At 41.9% G+C, this 14545-nt stretch overlaps 1 protein-coding gene and 1 pseudogene across 2 annotated transcripts in view; one reads left to right on the top strand and one right to left on the bottom strand.

Moving 5' to 3' along the window:
* Nucleotides 1-14273, top strand: part of TMEM202 (transmembrane protein 202) — a 20186-nt gene extending 5913 nt beyond the window's left edge. Inside the window, exons 1-5 of one of the 2 annotated variants that reach the window (XM_024761793.1) lie at nt 6087-6167; nt 6443-6698; nt 11992-12141; nt 12693-12824; nt 13430-14273. In XM_024761793.1, coding sequence (XP_024617561.1) covers nt 6087-6167; nt 6443-6698; nt 11992-12141; nt 12693-12824; nt 13430-13626 — 816 coding nt within the window. In that variant the 3' untranslated portion in view covers nt 13627-14273. Of the gene's footprint in view, nt 1-6086; nt 6168-6442; nt 6699-11991; nt 12142-12692; nt 12825-13429 lie in introns of those variants that run through there. The other variant, XR_003005538.1, reaches the window with a different exon arrangement.
* Nucleotides 2681-3519, bottom strand: LOC112410957 (NADH dehydrogenase (ubiquinone) complex I, assembly factor 6-like; annotated as a pseudogene).
* Nucleotides 14274-14545: the final 272 nt, after the last annotated feature.

Raw genomic sequence — 14545 nt, 5'->3', positions numbered from 1 at the left:
TATATATATATATATATATATATATATAAAGCAAAAACCAGAAGAAATATAAGGGAAAAGAAAAAATTATAATCATAGTGAGACATTTAACATTTCTCTGAGAATATTTTATCAAGTGCAGAGAAAATAAGAATAGGAACATCTTGAATGATATCATTAATAACTTAATTATAATAGGTTTAGAATCTTATATCTCCCACAAATACATTTAAAATTTTGTGTCTCATACGTTGTTATTAAATGTCCACAGGACATTTAGAAAAATTGGCAAAAAGGTAAACATTACTTTTTTGAATCTTATAGGACATGTTCTTTGACCATAATGTATCAAAATTAAGGAGGAGAAAAAAATCTAAACATGTAGATATACTTTTAAAATTCTAAATAATTCTTGGGCCAACTATAAAAACAAATACTCCTAGAAGTATATCAGAAGAATAATATATCCTGTCCAAACATATTTTACTACAGGAATGCAAAACTAGTTAAACAATATGAAGTGTATTAAGGCAATATTTATGTTAAATAGGTTAAAAAGAAAGACCATATTTTAGAGGTTCAAAAGGAATTTGATACAGCTATTCTAAATTAGAAATCTTGATGAAATAGAAATAGAATGAAACTTTTTTAACATGAAAATGAATGTACATATGAAACAAAAAGCAATAGAGTTCATTCCACTAAAGTCAAGAGTAAGATAAGCACGCCCTGTGTCCTTAATAAAACTGTCCAATCAGGGCTTCCCTGGTGGCGCAGTGGTTGAGAGTCCGCCTGCCGATGCAGGGGACATGGTTTTGTGCCCTGGTCTGGGAAGATCCTACGTGCTGCGGAGCAACTAAGCCTGTGCACCACAACTCCTGAGCCTACACTCTAAGAGCCCGCGAGCCACAACTACGACTAGAGACCGTGCTCCACAGCAAGAGAAGCCACCGCAGTGAGAAGCCCACGCACCGCAACAAAGAGTGGCCCCCACTCACCACAACTAGAGAGAGCCTGTGTGCAGCAACGAAGATGCAATGAAGACCCAACACAACCTAAATAAATAAATAAATAAATTTATTTTTTAAAAAAGTGAGTTAATGTATGTAAAGCACCTAGCACAGGTCCTAGTAGATAAGGTTATATAAATAAGCTATAACAATAAAATATTGATTTTATAGATTCCTAGAGGTGAAATTACCAAGACAAAAGATACATTTTTAAGATTCTTGATTTAAAAAAAGATTCTCGATATATGTATCTAATTTTTTTAACTCTTTATTAAAGTATAGCATAAATATAGAACTCTGGTAATCAGTGCCCAGATCAAGAAATAGAACATCTCCAACACCCCAAAAGTCCCTTGCATGTCCCCTCCTAGTCCTTAGTCATTTTTCTCCCAAGGGTATTTCTGACTTCTGACAACACTGATTTGCCAGTTTTGCCCTTCATTTGAGTGGAATCATACATATGTACTCTTTTGTGTCTGGCTTCTTTTGCTCAGCATTACGTTTATGAGATTTATCCATATTTCATGTGCTTGTAGATTACTCATATTGCTGTACAGTATTTCCTTGTATGAATGTACCACAATTTTCCATTCTTCTGCTGCTGGGCAACTGGGCAGTTCCCAGTTTGGGGCTATTATAAAAAGTGTTGCTGGGAGCACTATACATATCTTTTGGTGGACATAAGGACACTTTTCTTTTGCGTACCTACGTACATTGAAAAGGGCATGTGTTTATTCAGCTCCAGCAGATACTGTCAAGTAGTTTTTCAATGTGATTCTACCAATTTACACTACCAAAAGAAGTGTATGAGAGTTCCAGTTGCTCCACATACTTTTTCATTTGAGCCATTCTGATGGAAGTGTAGTGATATGGCATTGTGGTTTTAATTTGCATTTCCCTGATGACTAATGAAATTGAGCACCTTTTTATATGTTTATTGCCCATTTTGATGTCTCGCAAAGCATTAATTAAGGACTTCGCTCATTCTCCTAGTAGGTTGTTTTCTTTCCTATTGATTTGTAAGAGTTCTTAATATGTTCTTGCTACAAGCCCTTTGTTAGATATAAACGTTGCAATATCTTACCCCACTCTGTGGATTGTCTTTTTACTCTCTCAATGGTATCTTCCGGTGAACAGAAGTTCTTAAGTTCAGCATAATTCAGTTTGTCAAAATTTTCCTTTGTGGTTAATGCTTTTTCATGTCCTGTTTAAATAAGGCTTTGATAGCTAGCCTTTCTTCCTTCCTTCCTTCCTTCCTTCCTTCCTTCCTTCCTTTCTTGGCTGTGTTGGGTCTTAGTTGTGGCATGTGGACTCTTCGTTGCAGTGCATGGGCTTCTCTCTAGTTGTGGCATGCAGGTTTTCTCTCTCTGGTTGTGGTGCACAGGCTACAGAGCACGTGGGCTCTGTAATTTGCAGCACGTGGGCTCTCTCGTTGAGGCATCGGGGCTCAGTAGTTGTGGCACGCAGGCCTAGTTGCCCCGCAGCATGGGGGATCTTAGTTCCCCGACCAGGGATCTAACCCGCGTCCCCTGCATTGGAAGACAGATTCTTTACCACTGGACTGCCAGGGAAGTCCCTTGTGTCCTGTTTAAAAAAGGAAAAATTCTTGGTCTACTTCAAGATCACAAAGATGTTACATTACGTTTTTTCTAACCAAAATTGCTTTTTTTTTTCAGTACCATAAAATTATTTTAATATCTTTTTCTCTATGACTGAGTATACAAAGATAATGGAAGTCATGTATTTTTCTGCTATCAAGATGGGTAGAATATATCAAAATCCACCTATTGAATTTTCTTTAAATAGTCCTCCAAAGCATCCTGAAGAAAGGCAGGAAGTTTTCACTTTCACTTTGTGGAAGGACCTAGCATGCTTTAAGTACAAATATGCCCGGCTAGTAATGACGTATATTATGTCTCTCACATTTTTATCATTGGTTCTTCTGTAGAAAACCCTCTTGTGAAACACCATGTGCTGTATTTGTCAAACACACAAATCTCTGAGGGAAGGAACACCGTTTTTCGGCCACTATGATAGGACATTGCTCTTACGTATATGACAATTCTTGTGCTTTTCCAGGGTGACTTGTGGCATGACCTGCACCAAGATCCTTTATACCCAGTACTTCTAGTCTTAAATAAGGAAGAGCACTCTGTGTGTTTTCTGCATAACTGTACAGTTTCTGTGTATTATGATATGCTGTGTCATCCAAACTTTTTTCTCCTTCATCAATGATTTTGAGAAGCCATTTTTTGGTCAGATTATGTCTTTTGACAGCAGCTTCCCATCGACTTTTTCTTCTCAGTCCTTCATGTGGGGCCCTGGCTTTCCGTCTTACTGGGGCTCTGTGAAGTCAATCTGGGGCCCAGAAACAGGGCCTGCTCTGCTGGTGTGCAGACCTGCTGTATTTCAATAGCCACAGGCTGATGGGGCGGATTAGTCCACAGTTTTTTTTTCAAAACTGCATTCACATCAGTCCAATTGTTTTCTCAGAGGCCGAGTCTTTAATCAGCCTGAGCCAGTTCCACATCGAAGGCCCTCAATGCAAGAGCAGAGCTTTGGGATTCTGCAGGGAGCAGCAGGGAACATAAATAGCCATCATGATATTGTTTCTGCAGCATCTCCACACAGTATCATTCTGTGCTCAAAGCACTCGGTCCACTGTCCATGGCCATGCTTCCCCTGGGGCACCACCGGCCTGGAAGCGGAGGTGGTGGCACAGACTGGGGACCCCAAATTGCTTTTTAAAGTAGGTGAATCACAATATACACAGCCATAAGATGTGAATAAATGCTTGTTTTGTCATATGCATCCCAGGCCCTAGCAAGTTCCAAGCTGGCCTGATCATCTGCCTTTTTGGTAGTGCTGAAATAGGCCTTGAAATAGGCCTGGGAGTTGAATGGTGCCTGACCCATTCCTTTAATAGCCAGAGGGTTGCATCATTTGCCAAATCAGACACTGTTCACAAAATGACCTCCTTACATCAGTATCATCTCTTTGGTAATGTGCTTGTTTAGTGCTGCTACTAGAGGGGTGAGGGGTGACGCATCCTTTCCATTAACACGAGTATTTCATCTATCTCACGGTGGCCTGTGCCAAGGCCATGCTCAAGCAATCTTGGAAAGACAGTTAAAACATAATAATAGTAGATAGTATTTAGCAAGCACGTATTAATTGCTCACCATTGATAGTATATTTATCAATAATATCAATATCCATCAATACTAATATTTATTGTGCAGTTATGAAGGCACTGTGCTAAGAGCATTATGTGTGTTATCTCATTTCATCTTCACATTAAGTCTATGAGACAGGAATGATTATTATCCCAGTTTTAAAAATGAGGGAACTGAAGCTCAGTGAAGTTAAGGAAATTTCCCCAAGGAACTTGACCAGTAAGTGTTGGAACTAAGTAAATGCTCAACCAGGATGGAAACACAGGCCTGTCTGTTCACAGCCTATGTTAGCTCTCTAGCCATACACGTGTATCTAACAGATATGCCATACAAGTCAGTTTGATGCAGCTGCAAAAGTCTTTCTTATAATCATGCCAGTAGGGCTAGAGTATCCCAGCAATTAAAACTTCACAATGTAATTGCATAGCATGGCATAAGACTCTGTGATCTAGCCCGTACCTCTATACGCAACCCTCAATCCTCATCTTTGATTTTGCACCCAGTAGAACCACCCTGCTTCTAGCGCCCTGAGAACTTCATGGTGTTCATGGCTTTCTGCCTTGAGACATACTATTCTCTTGGTTTCATATTCCCTTCCCCTTGTTTATTTGTCAAATTCCTTTAAAATCCAGCTAAGACATTGTCTTTTCCAGTAAACCTTCCCTAATTTCCCTCTGACAGTGCTAAACGTTCTGTTCTCTGTATTTAATATAAAAATGCATTGCTCGTTCATTCATTCAACATTAAATACTATTCTTTTCAGGCAGCAGGCTAAGTACTAGGAGACAGAGAGTCAAGTAACACTTTTGCAGAAGGAAGACTATGTTGCTAAAGCATGGACGTAACCTAGCTAGTCGTTCCCACCAGCTGAAATAAAGAATAGGTTTCAACCAGTTGGGGTGGGTGGGGAGAGCGTATCCTGGGAGAAAAGTGTGATGGGACATTCTGCTTCAGCCCAAACTTAGGAAAACAAGAGTTGGTAATCCAGCCGGGCATTTGTTTGAATCAACGTTCACGCTGTGGAACAGGATGACATCTGTTCAGCATCTTGGACTGATTTTGAGCCCTTGTGGGGAAAGGAGTTAGGACCAATGTTGAGAGAGTTGTTTAAGAAGGAGATTTTGAGATACTCTGGGTGTATGTTTTGCTGCTGTGGAGCCAGGGAAAGGCCAGCCTCTTCACTTCCACACACAACCCAACTCTGCTGTATTATCTTGAGGGGTAGCTTTCCGCACGTTGGCTGGTAGCCCCCTGGGGTAGGGATACTGGCATTTTTACAGGCCCTGTGTCAGCAGTGGCCTTGGCAGAGGCTGTACCCTTGAATGGCTTCATGGGTAGAGGGTATTGAAGAGGGGGAACCAGAGCAAAAAAGGAAAACAAAGGTGGATGCCGAATGAAGGCCTATGGCTGACAGACTGGTTCTTCCACCTATGAGACACACCTGGCGTCTTCCACTTAAAATTGGGGCAAGAACATGAATTCTGGGCTGCTGAGATATATCTATATACATAAACATATTTGTATTTATATATCTTGGTAGATTAAGATCATATAATCTTAAATTATAACCACAAACTATTGAGTCCTGGAGACATCAGTTATCCTTTTTTATTTGCTTTTATCTTTATGTCCCAGGACCTATCACAAAGCCTGACTGACACACAGCAACTGGTGACAAAATATTTGTGGATCTATTTAATAAAGGAGTTAGGAGGAGTCCGAGAAGGAGGGTGAAGAGCATCACACATACATGCACATGCTTAGAACGTGATGATTTCTTCTTGGTCTGACCAGACCCAGAGTATGAAGGAGAAATGGGATCCATAGATCCCAGTTTCCAACCCCTTTGGATTCTGTCTGTGTGTATGAGGACATGCTGAGACAAGTTCCGTGGCAGTTAGAACGTGAACCGACTGCCAAGATGGAGAGGAAGGAGCAATTAATCTTTACCTTCTACTGTCCCAAGGTTCCCAAAGTCAAGGGGTGCCGGAAATACCAAAGGGTGAGGAGGTACCCAATTGTAGTTCAGATGGGAAGAAGAGGACTTGTTTTTTTTTTTTTGAAGAGGACTTGTTTAAAGGCGGGTCTAGACAGAGTGTCCTAAAGATAGGGAAAAGATGACCCAGAAATGTTTGTTTTTTATAGAAGGGGTAGGGAAAGCTATCCACCAATCGAACCCACGTGGGGGTACTTGAGGCAGAAAAGAGCAGGAGACCCTGGGGGTCAAGGGTTATCTTTTTGGGTAGGCAATATCTCCCTCATCCCTCATCCTTGTAGCCTACCCTCCCTACCAACCAATATCCGAGTGCCTTGATGCCACCCCAGAGGCTGCAGCAGCATGTGGATCAGACACACACCTACATCCGAATGTTCTGTGGCAGCCTCTGTGGTTTTAGCCTCCTAATGCTGATCTGCATGTCCCCACTGAACTGGGTGCAGTTCCTGGTGATCAACGATGGCCTTGAGCTCTACGCAGGACTCTGGATCTCATGCAACCATGAGCTGTGCTGGAGCCACACACCCAAGCCACCCTGTGAGTGCCACTAAATTGAATGCCACAGGCCCCACAGTTCCAGAGTTTTCTGCCACAATGGCCCTTCATCTTTCTTCCTCCAAGATCTTTTGCCCCTCACCTCTCCAAGTCTAGGAGGGATCTCAGCCAGATTGTGAACATGGCCGTTCTTCTCTTTGGTGTCCTTGGTGTACCCTTTCTCCCTTCTACCCCAGGTTGTTTCCTCTCCCAAATTATGAGTTGATAGTCTCTTTACCCTCTGGGAAGAACTCGTTTGTCATTTATGATCTGTTCCTGTGATGCAAAGAGATTGTTATTCTAATGTGGTTCGCAGAAACAGAAGTGATTGATCATAGCTGGGAGATAGAGCAAAGTGTCTCAACCTCCATCAGATTTAACTTTCAAGGTCAGTTTGTTCTTATGCTAGCAACAGAAGAGAAGTTCAATGCATGTCAGATATGTAGTATAACAAATGCCAGCTATTTAGAGAATAAATTGTCAAATTTTATGTGAATTTAAGTAAATCTGAAGTTGCAACACATAATATTTAAAAGTAAATGTCTAGGGCTAGAAGATACCATATGCATGAGGTTTTTCAACCAGAACTAAGACTTACAGGAAAGCTAAAACTACACTAAAGAGTTTCCCCAACATCTGCAAGAGAAACATTTACACAAAGAACAGGTATTGGGAAAGAAAACATACATGAGTAAAGTGTTTATTTCACTTCTTAGATAAACAGGAGTCCCAGATTTGGGGGGAGGGGGAACCTAGGCCCAACCCTGAAGTGGAGCATCACTTATTTGGTGTGGGCTCACGCTTTATATTTGGAACTAAGGAGTGGGATCGTAAAGCGAGATCTTCGGAAGAAACTAAAATCAAAGGCAGGCAGAGAATCCAACTGCATCTTCAACTGAAAATAAAAACTAGAGAAAATAATTGCAACAAATATGAAAGATAAAAGGTTAATGGCCTTAATATATATTATATACAAATTATTATTACAAAAAAGACAAATACCCCAATAAATAAATTTTTTGTAAACAATTCACAAAACAGAAACTACAGATATCTAATAAACATGGGGAAAATGACTTTAACCTCAGTCAGCCATTAAAGAATGGCAAATCAAATGAACGATGAGATAGGATTTTTCAGCCATGACATTAAAAGAGATTTGTAAATGGTAATACACAATGCTGCACACTCCCATACACACTGAGGACACATAAATAGGAACAACCAAAGCAATATGATTATGTGTATTCAGAGATTTACACTCACTAATTCCATTTCTAGAGAAATGGAGTGAGAGATATAGGCATAAAAATTAAGCTGCGATTATATTTATGTAACCCAGGCTAAACCTCAGGCCTTGAGATTATTGTTTACATCTTTAATGAGTCAGAATCTTGAAATGTTGTCACTTAAAGCAGTTTATTTCTTGGAGCCTTGAATTCACCTTTGAGGCCAGCTGTTAATCGTTTGGAGAATGTCAACTAAGTGAGTCCTTAAGTACACAGTTGTAAGTCAAGTATCCACCCTGTTTCCAGTGTTAACTAGTCCTAATTCTAGGGTCAGTAATCAGTCTGCAATACAGATCTCATAAGGAATTCCCCAAATATAATCAGTATGTCCAGGCCTCATCAGCCTGTAACAATAATATGTTATTATTGCCCAAATAGATTATTGCCCAAGTTCAAGAACTTCAAACTTTTACCTACTGGATTGCAAGAATTTAGCCCCCTCTCCCATGGAGTCCCCAGTCATTTCTTTTCTTTTTTTTTTTTTTTATAAATTTATTTATTGGCTGCATTGGGTCTTCATTCCTGCGCGGGGGCTTTCTCTATTTTCAGAGAGCGGGGCCTACTGTTTGTTGTGGTGTGCGGGCTTCTCATTGTGGTGGCTTCTCTTGTTGCGGAGCATGGCCTCTAGGCGCAGGGGCTTCAGTAGTTGGAGCACACAGGCTCAATAGCTGTGGCACAAGGGCTTAGTTGCTCTGTGGCATGTGGGATCTTCCCGGACCACGGCTTGAGCCTGTGTCCCTGTCCCCTGCATTGGCAGGTGGATCCTTAACCACTGTGCCACCAGGGAAGCCCCCCAGTCATTTCTGAGACTTTCACTGGGGCTATCTCAAGTGGGCTCAAGTACATGTGTGCTCATGTTCCTCTGTCCTGGACTTACTTCAGGCCATTGTTCCTCTGCCTCTGTCTTCCCCTGGTTCTAGATAACTGATAGCCTCTGTGCCGTAGCTATTGGTAATGGGATGAAGAAAGGATGCGAGTAAAGGACACCATCCTTCACTTTTACTACCAGGTCACAGCATGGAACAGACCTTTCTGCTAATTTCCCCCATAGCATAGGTGAGATCAGACCATAATGTAAAAGAATGTGTTGCCACAGAGAGTAACTTGAACTGTCCTTTTTGCAGAGTGGGGGGGAAGAAAGCATAGGTCTTTGGTCCAGAGCCAGGACCCCAGGAACCATCACACAATAAACACCCACAGGCTGTGTAGGGATGATTTATTCTGATGTACCAACTGGTTACAAGGGAATCTAAATACTAAGAAAATTTCAAAGCTTCCTCTCCAGGGTTCTGGGTATCCATCCAGGATCTTTTCTATTCTTACTGAGACATACAAGTAAGGCCTTTTATTAATGGGTAAGCTGCTATAAAGATTGCTGTTTAAAAGCTGAAATAGGATTTGCTCTTACAAGAGGTAGAGGCTTGAATTCACCTTTCAGACCTTTGTTTTGTTTTGTTACATGAATTTTAAAAGACTATGAAGTCAACCAAATGCAGCTGTTTTAGACTCTGAAGCTAAGTGTTTAGTTCGTTTGCTTAGATAATTTTTTGCGTATCTTTATGACTGGTAGACTTGGTTCCTTTGAGGCACTGCAGATATTTAGTTGTTCCTGTGGACTTGTGAGTGATCTTGTTTGTGGAGTTTTCAGGAGGTGAGCAGCTAAGACTGAGAAGACTGTAAGAAGAACGTGAAGGTCCATTCTTCCCCTCGTGGTAGAAGAAAGACTGGACTGTAACATATCTTAGACAGGCGTTGGACTGGATATCTTAGTACTCTTTTGTTTTCTAAATATCAGAACCCATTTGAAATAGCATAAGCTAAAGAGCGAACTTCTTTATAATGACTCAGAAGCATCTCATAGACTCCCAAAGGCAGGAAGTTTTCTGGACCTCAGGGAATTCCAGAAGAGGCTGTGATCTCAGGCAAAGAAAATCAAGCCAGACAGTCACTCAGTCTCTCCAGAGCTCCTTTGTCACTCAACTTTGTTTATGCTTTATTTTATCTCTACAGCTCAGCTTTTCCTGTTTATTAGTATGTAAGTGCCTGAAAAAGGGGATATACTAGGCCAGCTTTAGATCTTCTTGGTTCAAGCAAGCAAAAGAGGAAATTAGCATCAAGCAGTCCCAAATCCAGATATCCAAGGATCAGAGTTAAATTGGTGCCCTTCCTTGGTCCTACTAGCTATAGTCAAGGGATCTATAGGCAAGGATCCAGGGCTCTAGACAGGGACTGCTAAGGCCCATGGGGGACTGGGGGCTCAATACTGCAAAAGATGCCTATCACACTGGGCTTCATGCAGCTCAGTCTAGGCTGATGGTTCTGACTGGCTAATTCTGAATGACCCAGTTTTCAGAAAACGTGCTGCCCTTGGGTTATCATGTTTTAATGTGGCTAACTTGTTGGGGCCACATAGCACCTGACCTCTGTGGGTAGGAGTGTGATTTCTCTTAATGGAAATCACTTATCGATTGTGTTAGCCAGTGATGTGTTCTACAGAACAAAATAAGACTTAAGAGGCAGTTTGTCAACTGGGATAAGCTTGGTACTCTTCTCTCTGGGTTACTTGGAAGATGGACTTGGATTCTTAGACACTGAAGTGCTTAGAGAATTTTCAGTGGTAGGGATGACCTGGCCCTTGTTACACTGAGACAGAAAATAAGCTAGACCAGGAGGCACCCTATAAAGCAGTGGTCCCCAGCCTTTTTGACACCAGAGACCGGTTTCGTGGAAGACAATTTTTCGAGGGGGGGAATGGTTCAGGCGGTAATGTGAGCGATGGGGAGCGGCAGATGAAGCTTCACTTGCTCGTCTGCTGCTCACCACCTGCTGTGTGGCCCGGCTCCTAACAGGTGCCCGGGGATTGGGGACCCCTGCTATAAAGGATATTGAAGATAGTGGCGGATCCGTGGTATCTCAGAAACATACATCTATGTGTAATTGTAAGTTACTCTATTTCTTAAATCTGTAAAACGTTGCTGGGGAAGTCAAGGGAAGGATCTATTCCTTAGGGATATGGTAGCCAAAAGTATGGGTTGGCATGCTCCCTCTTCTGCCAAAGAGAGCAGAGCTCTGGAGCCAAGAGATAGGAGAGAGAAGGAGTGTTGTGGCACTAGGGTAAGGGCATTGGAGCCAAATAACTTTAGCAGACCTGTCCTCAAACACATGTGAGACGGGACCTTGAGAGACTCTCAGGAAAAAAAGGAGATATTTGTGGGGTGTTAAATTCCTGCAGTCCAGTAAATTGGGTCTTGAAATCATTACAGTATGGGAGTTCAGGTAAATGTGACTTCATTTTATAGTCACAGGCTGACAGGGACTGTACACGCCAGATACATTTGAAAGAGAAAAAACAAATAGGAACAAACTCCAACAGCGATAAAATCACTGAGCAAAGTGCGTTGATATGATAGACTATCTTGTAGCTATTAAATATGATGTTTACAGCAGGTGATCTGGGAAAAATCTTACCATATAATCCTCTCAAAAATCACGAAATTCAGTATCATATCCACTGTGTACAGAGGATAGAAAAATACCAGAAAGAAGCCAAATAAAATGCTAACAATTGGTGTCTTTGGGTAGTGGGATTGTGGCTGAATTCCTGCTGCTTCTAGGTACTTTTCTAGTCTCTCCAATGCTGATATTGAACATGTATTACTTTTAGAATTAGAATCAGGAACAAGAAAAAGGTTAAATTTGTGTTGCGATGTTAGAGTCACACCTCTTATAAGCTAGTTTACATCTAAGTTAATGTGTTAATGTACCCAGAACTATTTGTATATTACCTTTAGTTCTAAAGTGAAGGTTTTGCCTTCATAGTGAAAAATTCCAAGTATCAATGAAGAACTGGGAAAGAAGATCCTTATTTGTGCCCTGGATGCCACATAGCAAGCTCAGCTTCATCCTCTTTCGTCTTCACTCCCTTCTCTAAGACTCTGTCTGGTTTTCTTAAGGAGAGGTCCCCCACTGGACTAACCAGGCCTTTCCTTTCTCCATCTCCTTGGCAGATTACCTCCAATATTCCAGGGCCTTCTTCCTCATCTCTGTCCTCACCATACTTGTTGCTCTTGGCTGGCTCTTCAGAGCTTGCCTCCCTAGAAGAGGAAGAATGACTCCTAACTTGGATCTGAAGGTATCCATGCTCAGCTTCATCTCAGGTACAGACCTAGATGGCAGGGTAATACTATGGTAAAATTGTTGAGGGAACATAGTTCCTCTGTGTGGGCTTTCATCCTCTTTTTCTTGTCCCTTTTCTCTTCTTCATTATTACATCAAGTTGCCAGCTACCTGCCTTGTCTTATTGTATAAAACATCCATTAGTGGGCTTCCCTGGTGGTGCAGTGGTTGGGAGTCCGCCTGCCGATGCAGGGGACACGGGTTCGTGCCCCGGGCCGGGAAGATCCCACATGCCGCGGAGCAGCTGGGCCCGTGAGCCATGGCCGCTGAGCCTGCCCGTCCGGAGCCTGTGCTCCGCAACAGGAGAGGCCACAACAGTGAGAGGCCCGCGTACTGCAAAAAAACACAAAAACATCCATTAGTTAACTTATGCCAGGCCCCTTCTCTCTCCCACCTTGGTCAGTCCTTGAATTCTTATCTTCTTGATCCTTTCTATACAATATGGTGTCTGGAAGTAGACGAAGAGTTGGGGGTGGCTGTCGAGGCAGATTGAAGACACTGAGGGATATGACGTATTTTCTTCTGCTCCTAGCCTCCTGCTTGCTCCTCTGCCTCATCCTATTTCTGGCACAGGTGCACTGGCATTCTAGGGATGCCATGGAATCAGCTCTCCTATGGACCTATCATATTAATTGGGGGAGTGACTTCTTATACATGTTTGCTGGTGAGTCAGTCCCCTCCCTGCTTTATGCTAGAAGGATAGAAGGGGAAATCACTTCTTGGAAGGGAGGTGGAATCTAAGAGAAATAGAAACACTAGCTGTTCCTGTTAAGAACACTTATACATCTAGAAGCAGAGTGGTATGGTAAAGAAAGCACGGATTGGGAATTCCCTGGCGGTCCAGTGGTTAAGACTCTGTGCTTCCACTGCAGGGGGTACGGGTTGGATCACAGGTTGGGGAACTAAGATCCCGCATGCCACGTGACGTGGCCAAAAAGCATGGATTTTGGAGTCTGAAAAGTTAGAATTAGTAAACTGTTCTACCACTAACTGAGGCACAGACAGGTTGAGTAACTTGCTTAAGACAACACAGAAAGTAGTGAAACTATGATTTGCATCCAGGAGGTTCTAGCTTCGTTCCAACCATGTAAGAAGTACAATAATGAAATGGAAGCACAGAAGGATAATGGAAGCCTGCTGGGGGAAAGAGGGTTGGCTTCACTGAAAAGAGGCATTTTGAGCTGAGTATTTAAAGAATGAGTTAGAATTTTAAAAGCCAAAAGGCCATCTGTCTCTTGAAACTCACCTCGAATTCTTCTCTCCCCCTAGGGATTATCTCCTTCCTCAACCACATAACTTCCAGATCTCCTCCCCTTGATCAAAATGTCACTGCAGTTCCCACAGACAAGTCAAGGCTGGGGATTGGTTCAGTGACTACAGTATCGTCTGCTGAAGATGCTGAGTCAGGGTTTCAGACAGAATCTACACATGAGAAAGAGAAAAAACTATCAAGTACAGAACTGTGATGGTGATGGGATAACCCAACTACTTCCTGTCTTAAAACAGGGGAGGAGAAGCTCACTGAGTAGGGAATGATTGTGCAAATTCAAGGAAGCTCTCCTAATACCATGGCCATATTGCTGAAGGAGAGAGCATTAAAGCTGATGAAATGTCCTTTGTGTATGTTGCATCTAAAATATGTATGGTAGTCATAAAGAAAATAATGGAAACTCACCCGAGAAAAAGTTTCTAAAAGAAAACATCAGTGTTTAGGGTCATGAATGAAAGAAACTAGCAATAGATGCAGTGCGTGGATCAGAGCTCTCTTTGGGCATCAGGGATTTCATAGACCAGAATGGTCAATGTAGAAAAATGTCACCAAATTTTGTTTGAAATTCTCTTTATCGTGTGTGGCTTTGGGAATACCCAGGATGGAAGGCATCTGAATAATATTGTTGAATCTAATTGGCGATCATTACCAGAAATGGAATGAACAACAATGGAGATAACACCTACCACCCAAAGGAGGTGAGAGGTGCTGGGTAGATTCTGGGGAATCCATGACATCCCACATCTTACGAAGATTGTTAATTTGAAAACCTTACAGTCTATTAGGTAAACCAACTGCTTCTCCCTAAGCTAGAGGTTATGTTAACCAAGCACCCATAAACTCTGAAATTCTGTACGAAACTTGTGTATGCTCTTTTCTGTGAAGAGGGCCATACATTCAATCAGATTCTTGATAGGCCTATGACTCTTTTGATTCCTTAGATTATGTTTTACTGAGCAAAATGAGGCTAAAGGACTTTCTTCAGCCTAAGTATATACGTGGACAAAGTTAAAATTTTTTCCATGTTTTGTGTACTGTTTAAGACCGAGTAAGGGTGGGGGAATTCAGGCAATCACATGGATCTTTTGATGGCTAACGATCCCTATTAAACTTAG

Source organism: Neophocaena asiaeorientalis, unplaced genomic scaffold (assembly GCF_003031525.2).
Source record: "Neophocaena asiaeorientalis asiaeorientalis breed wild unplaced genomic scaffold, Neophocaena_asiaeorientalis_V1.1 scaffold54, whole genome shotgun sequence".
NCBI lineage: Eukaryota > Metazoa > Chordata > Mammalia > Artiodactyla > Phocoenidae > Neophocaena > Neophocaena asiaeorientalis.
This window is presented reverse-complemented; position numbering and strand designations above follow the sequence as displayed.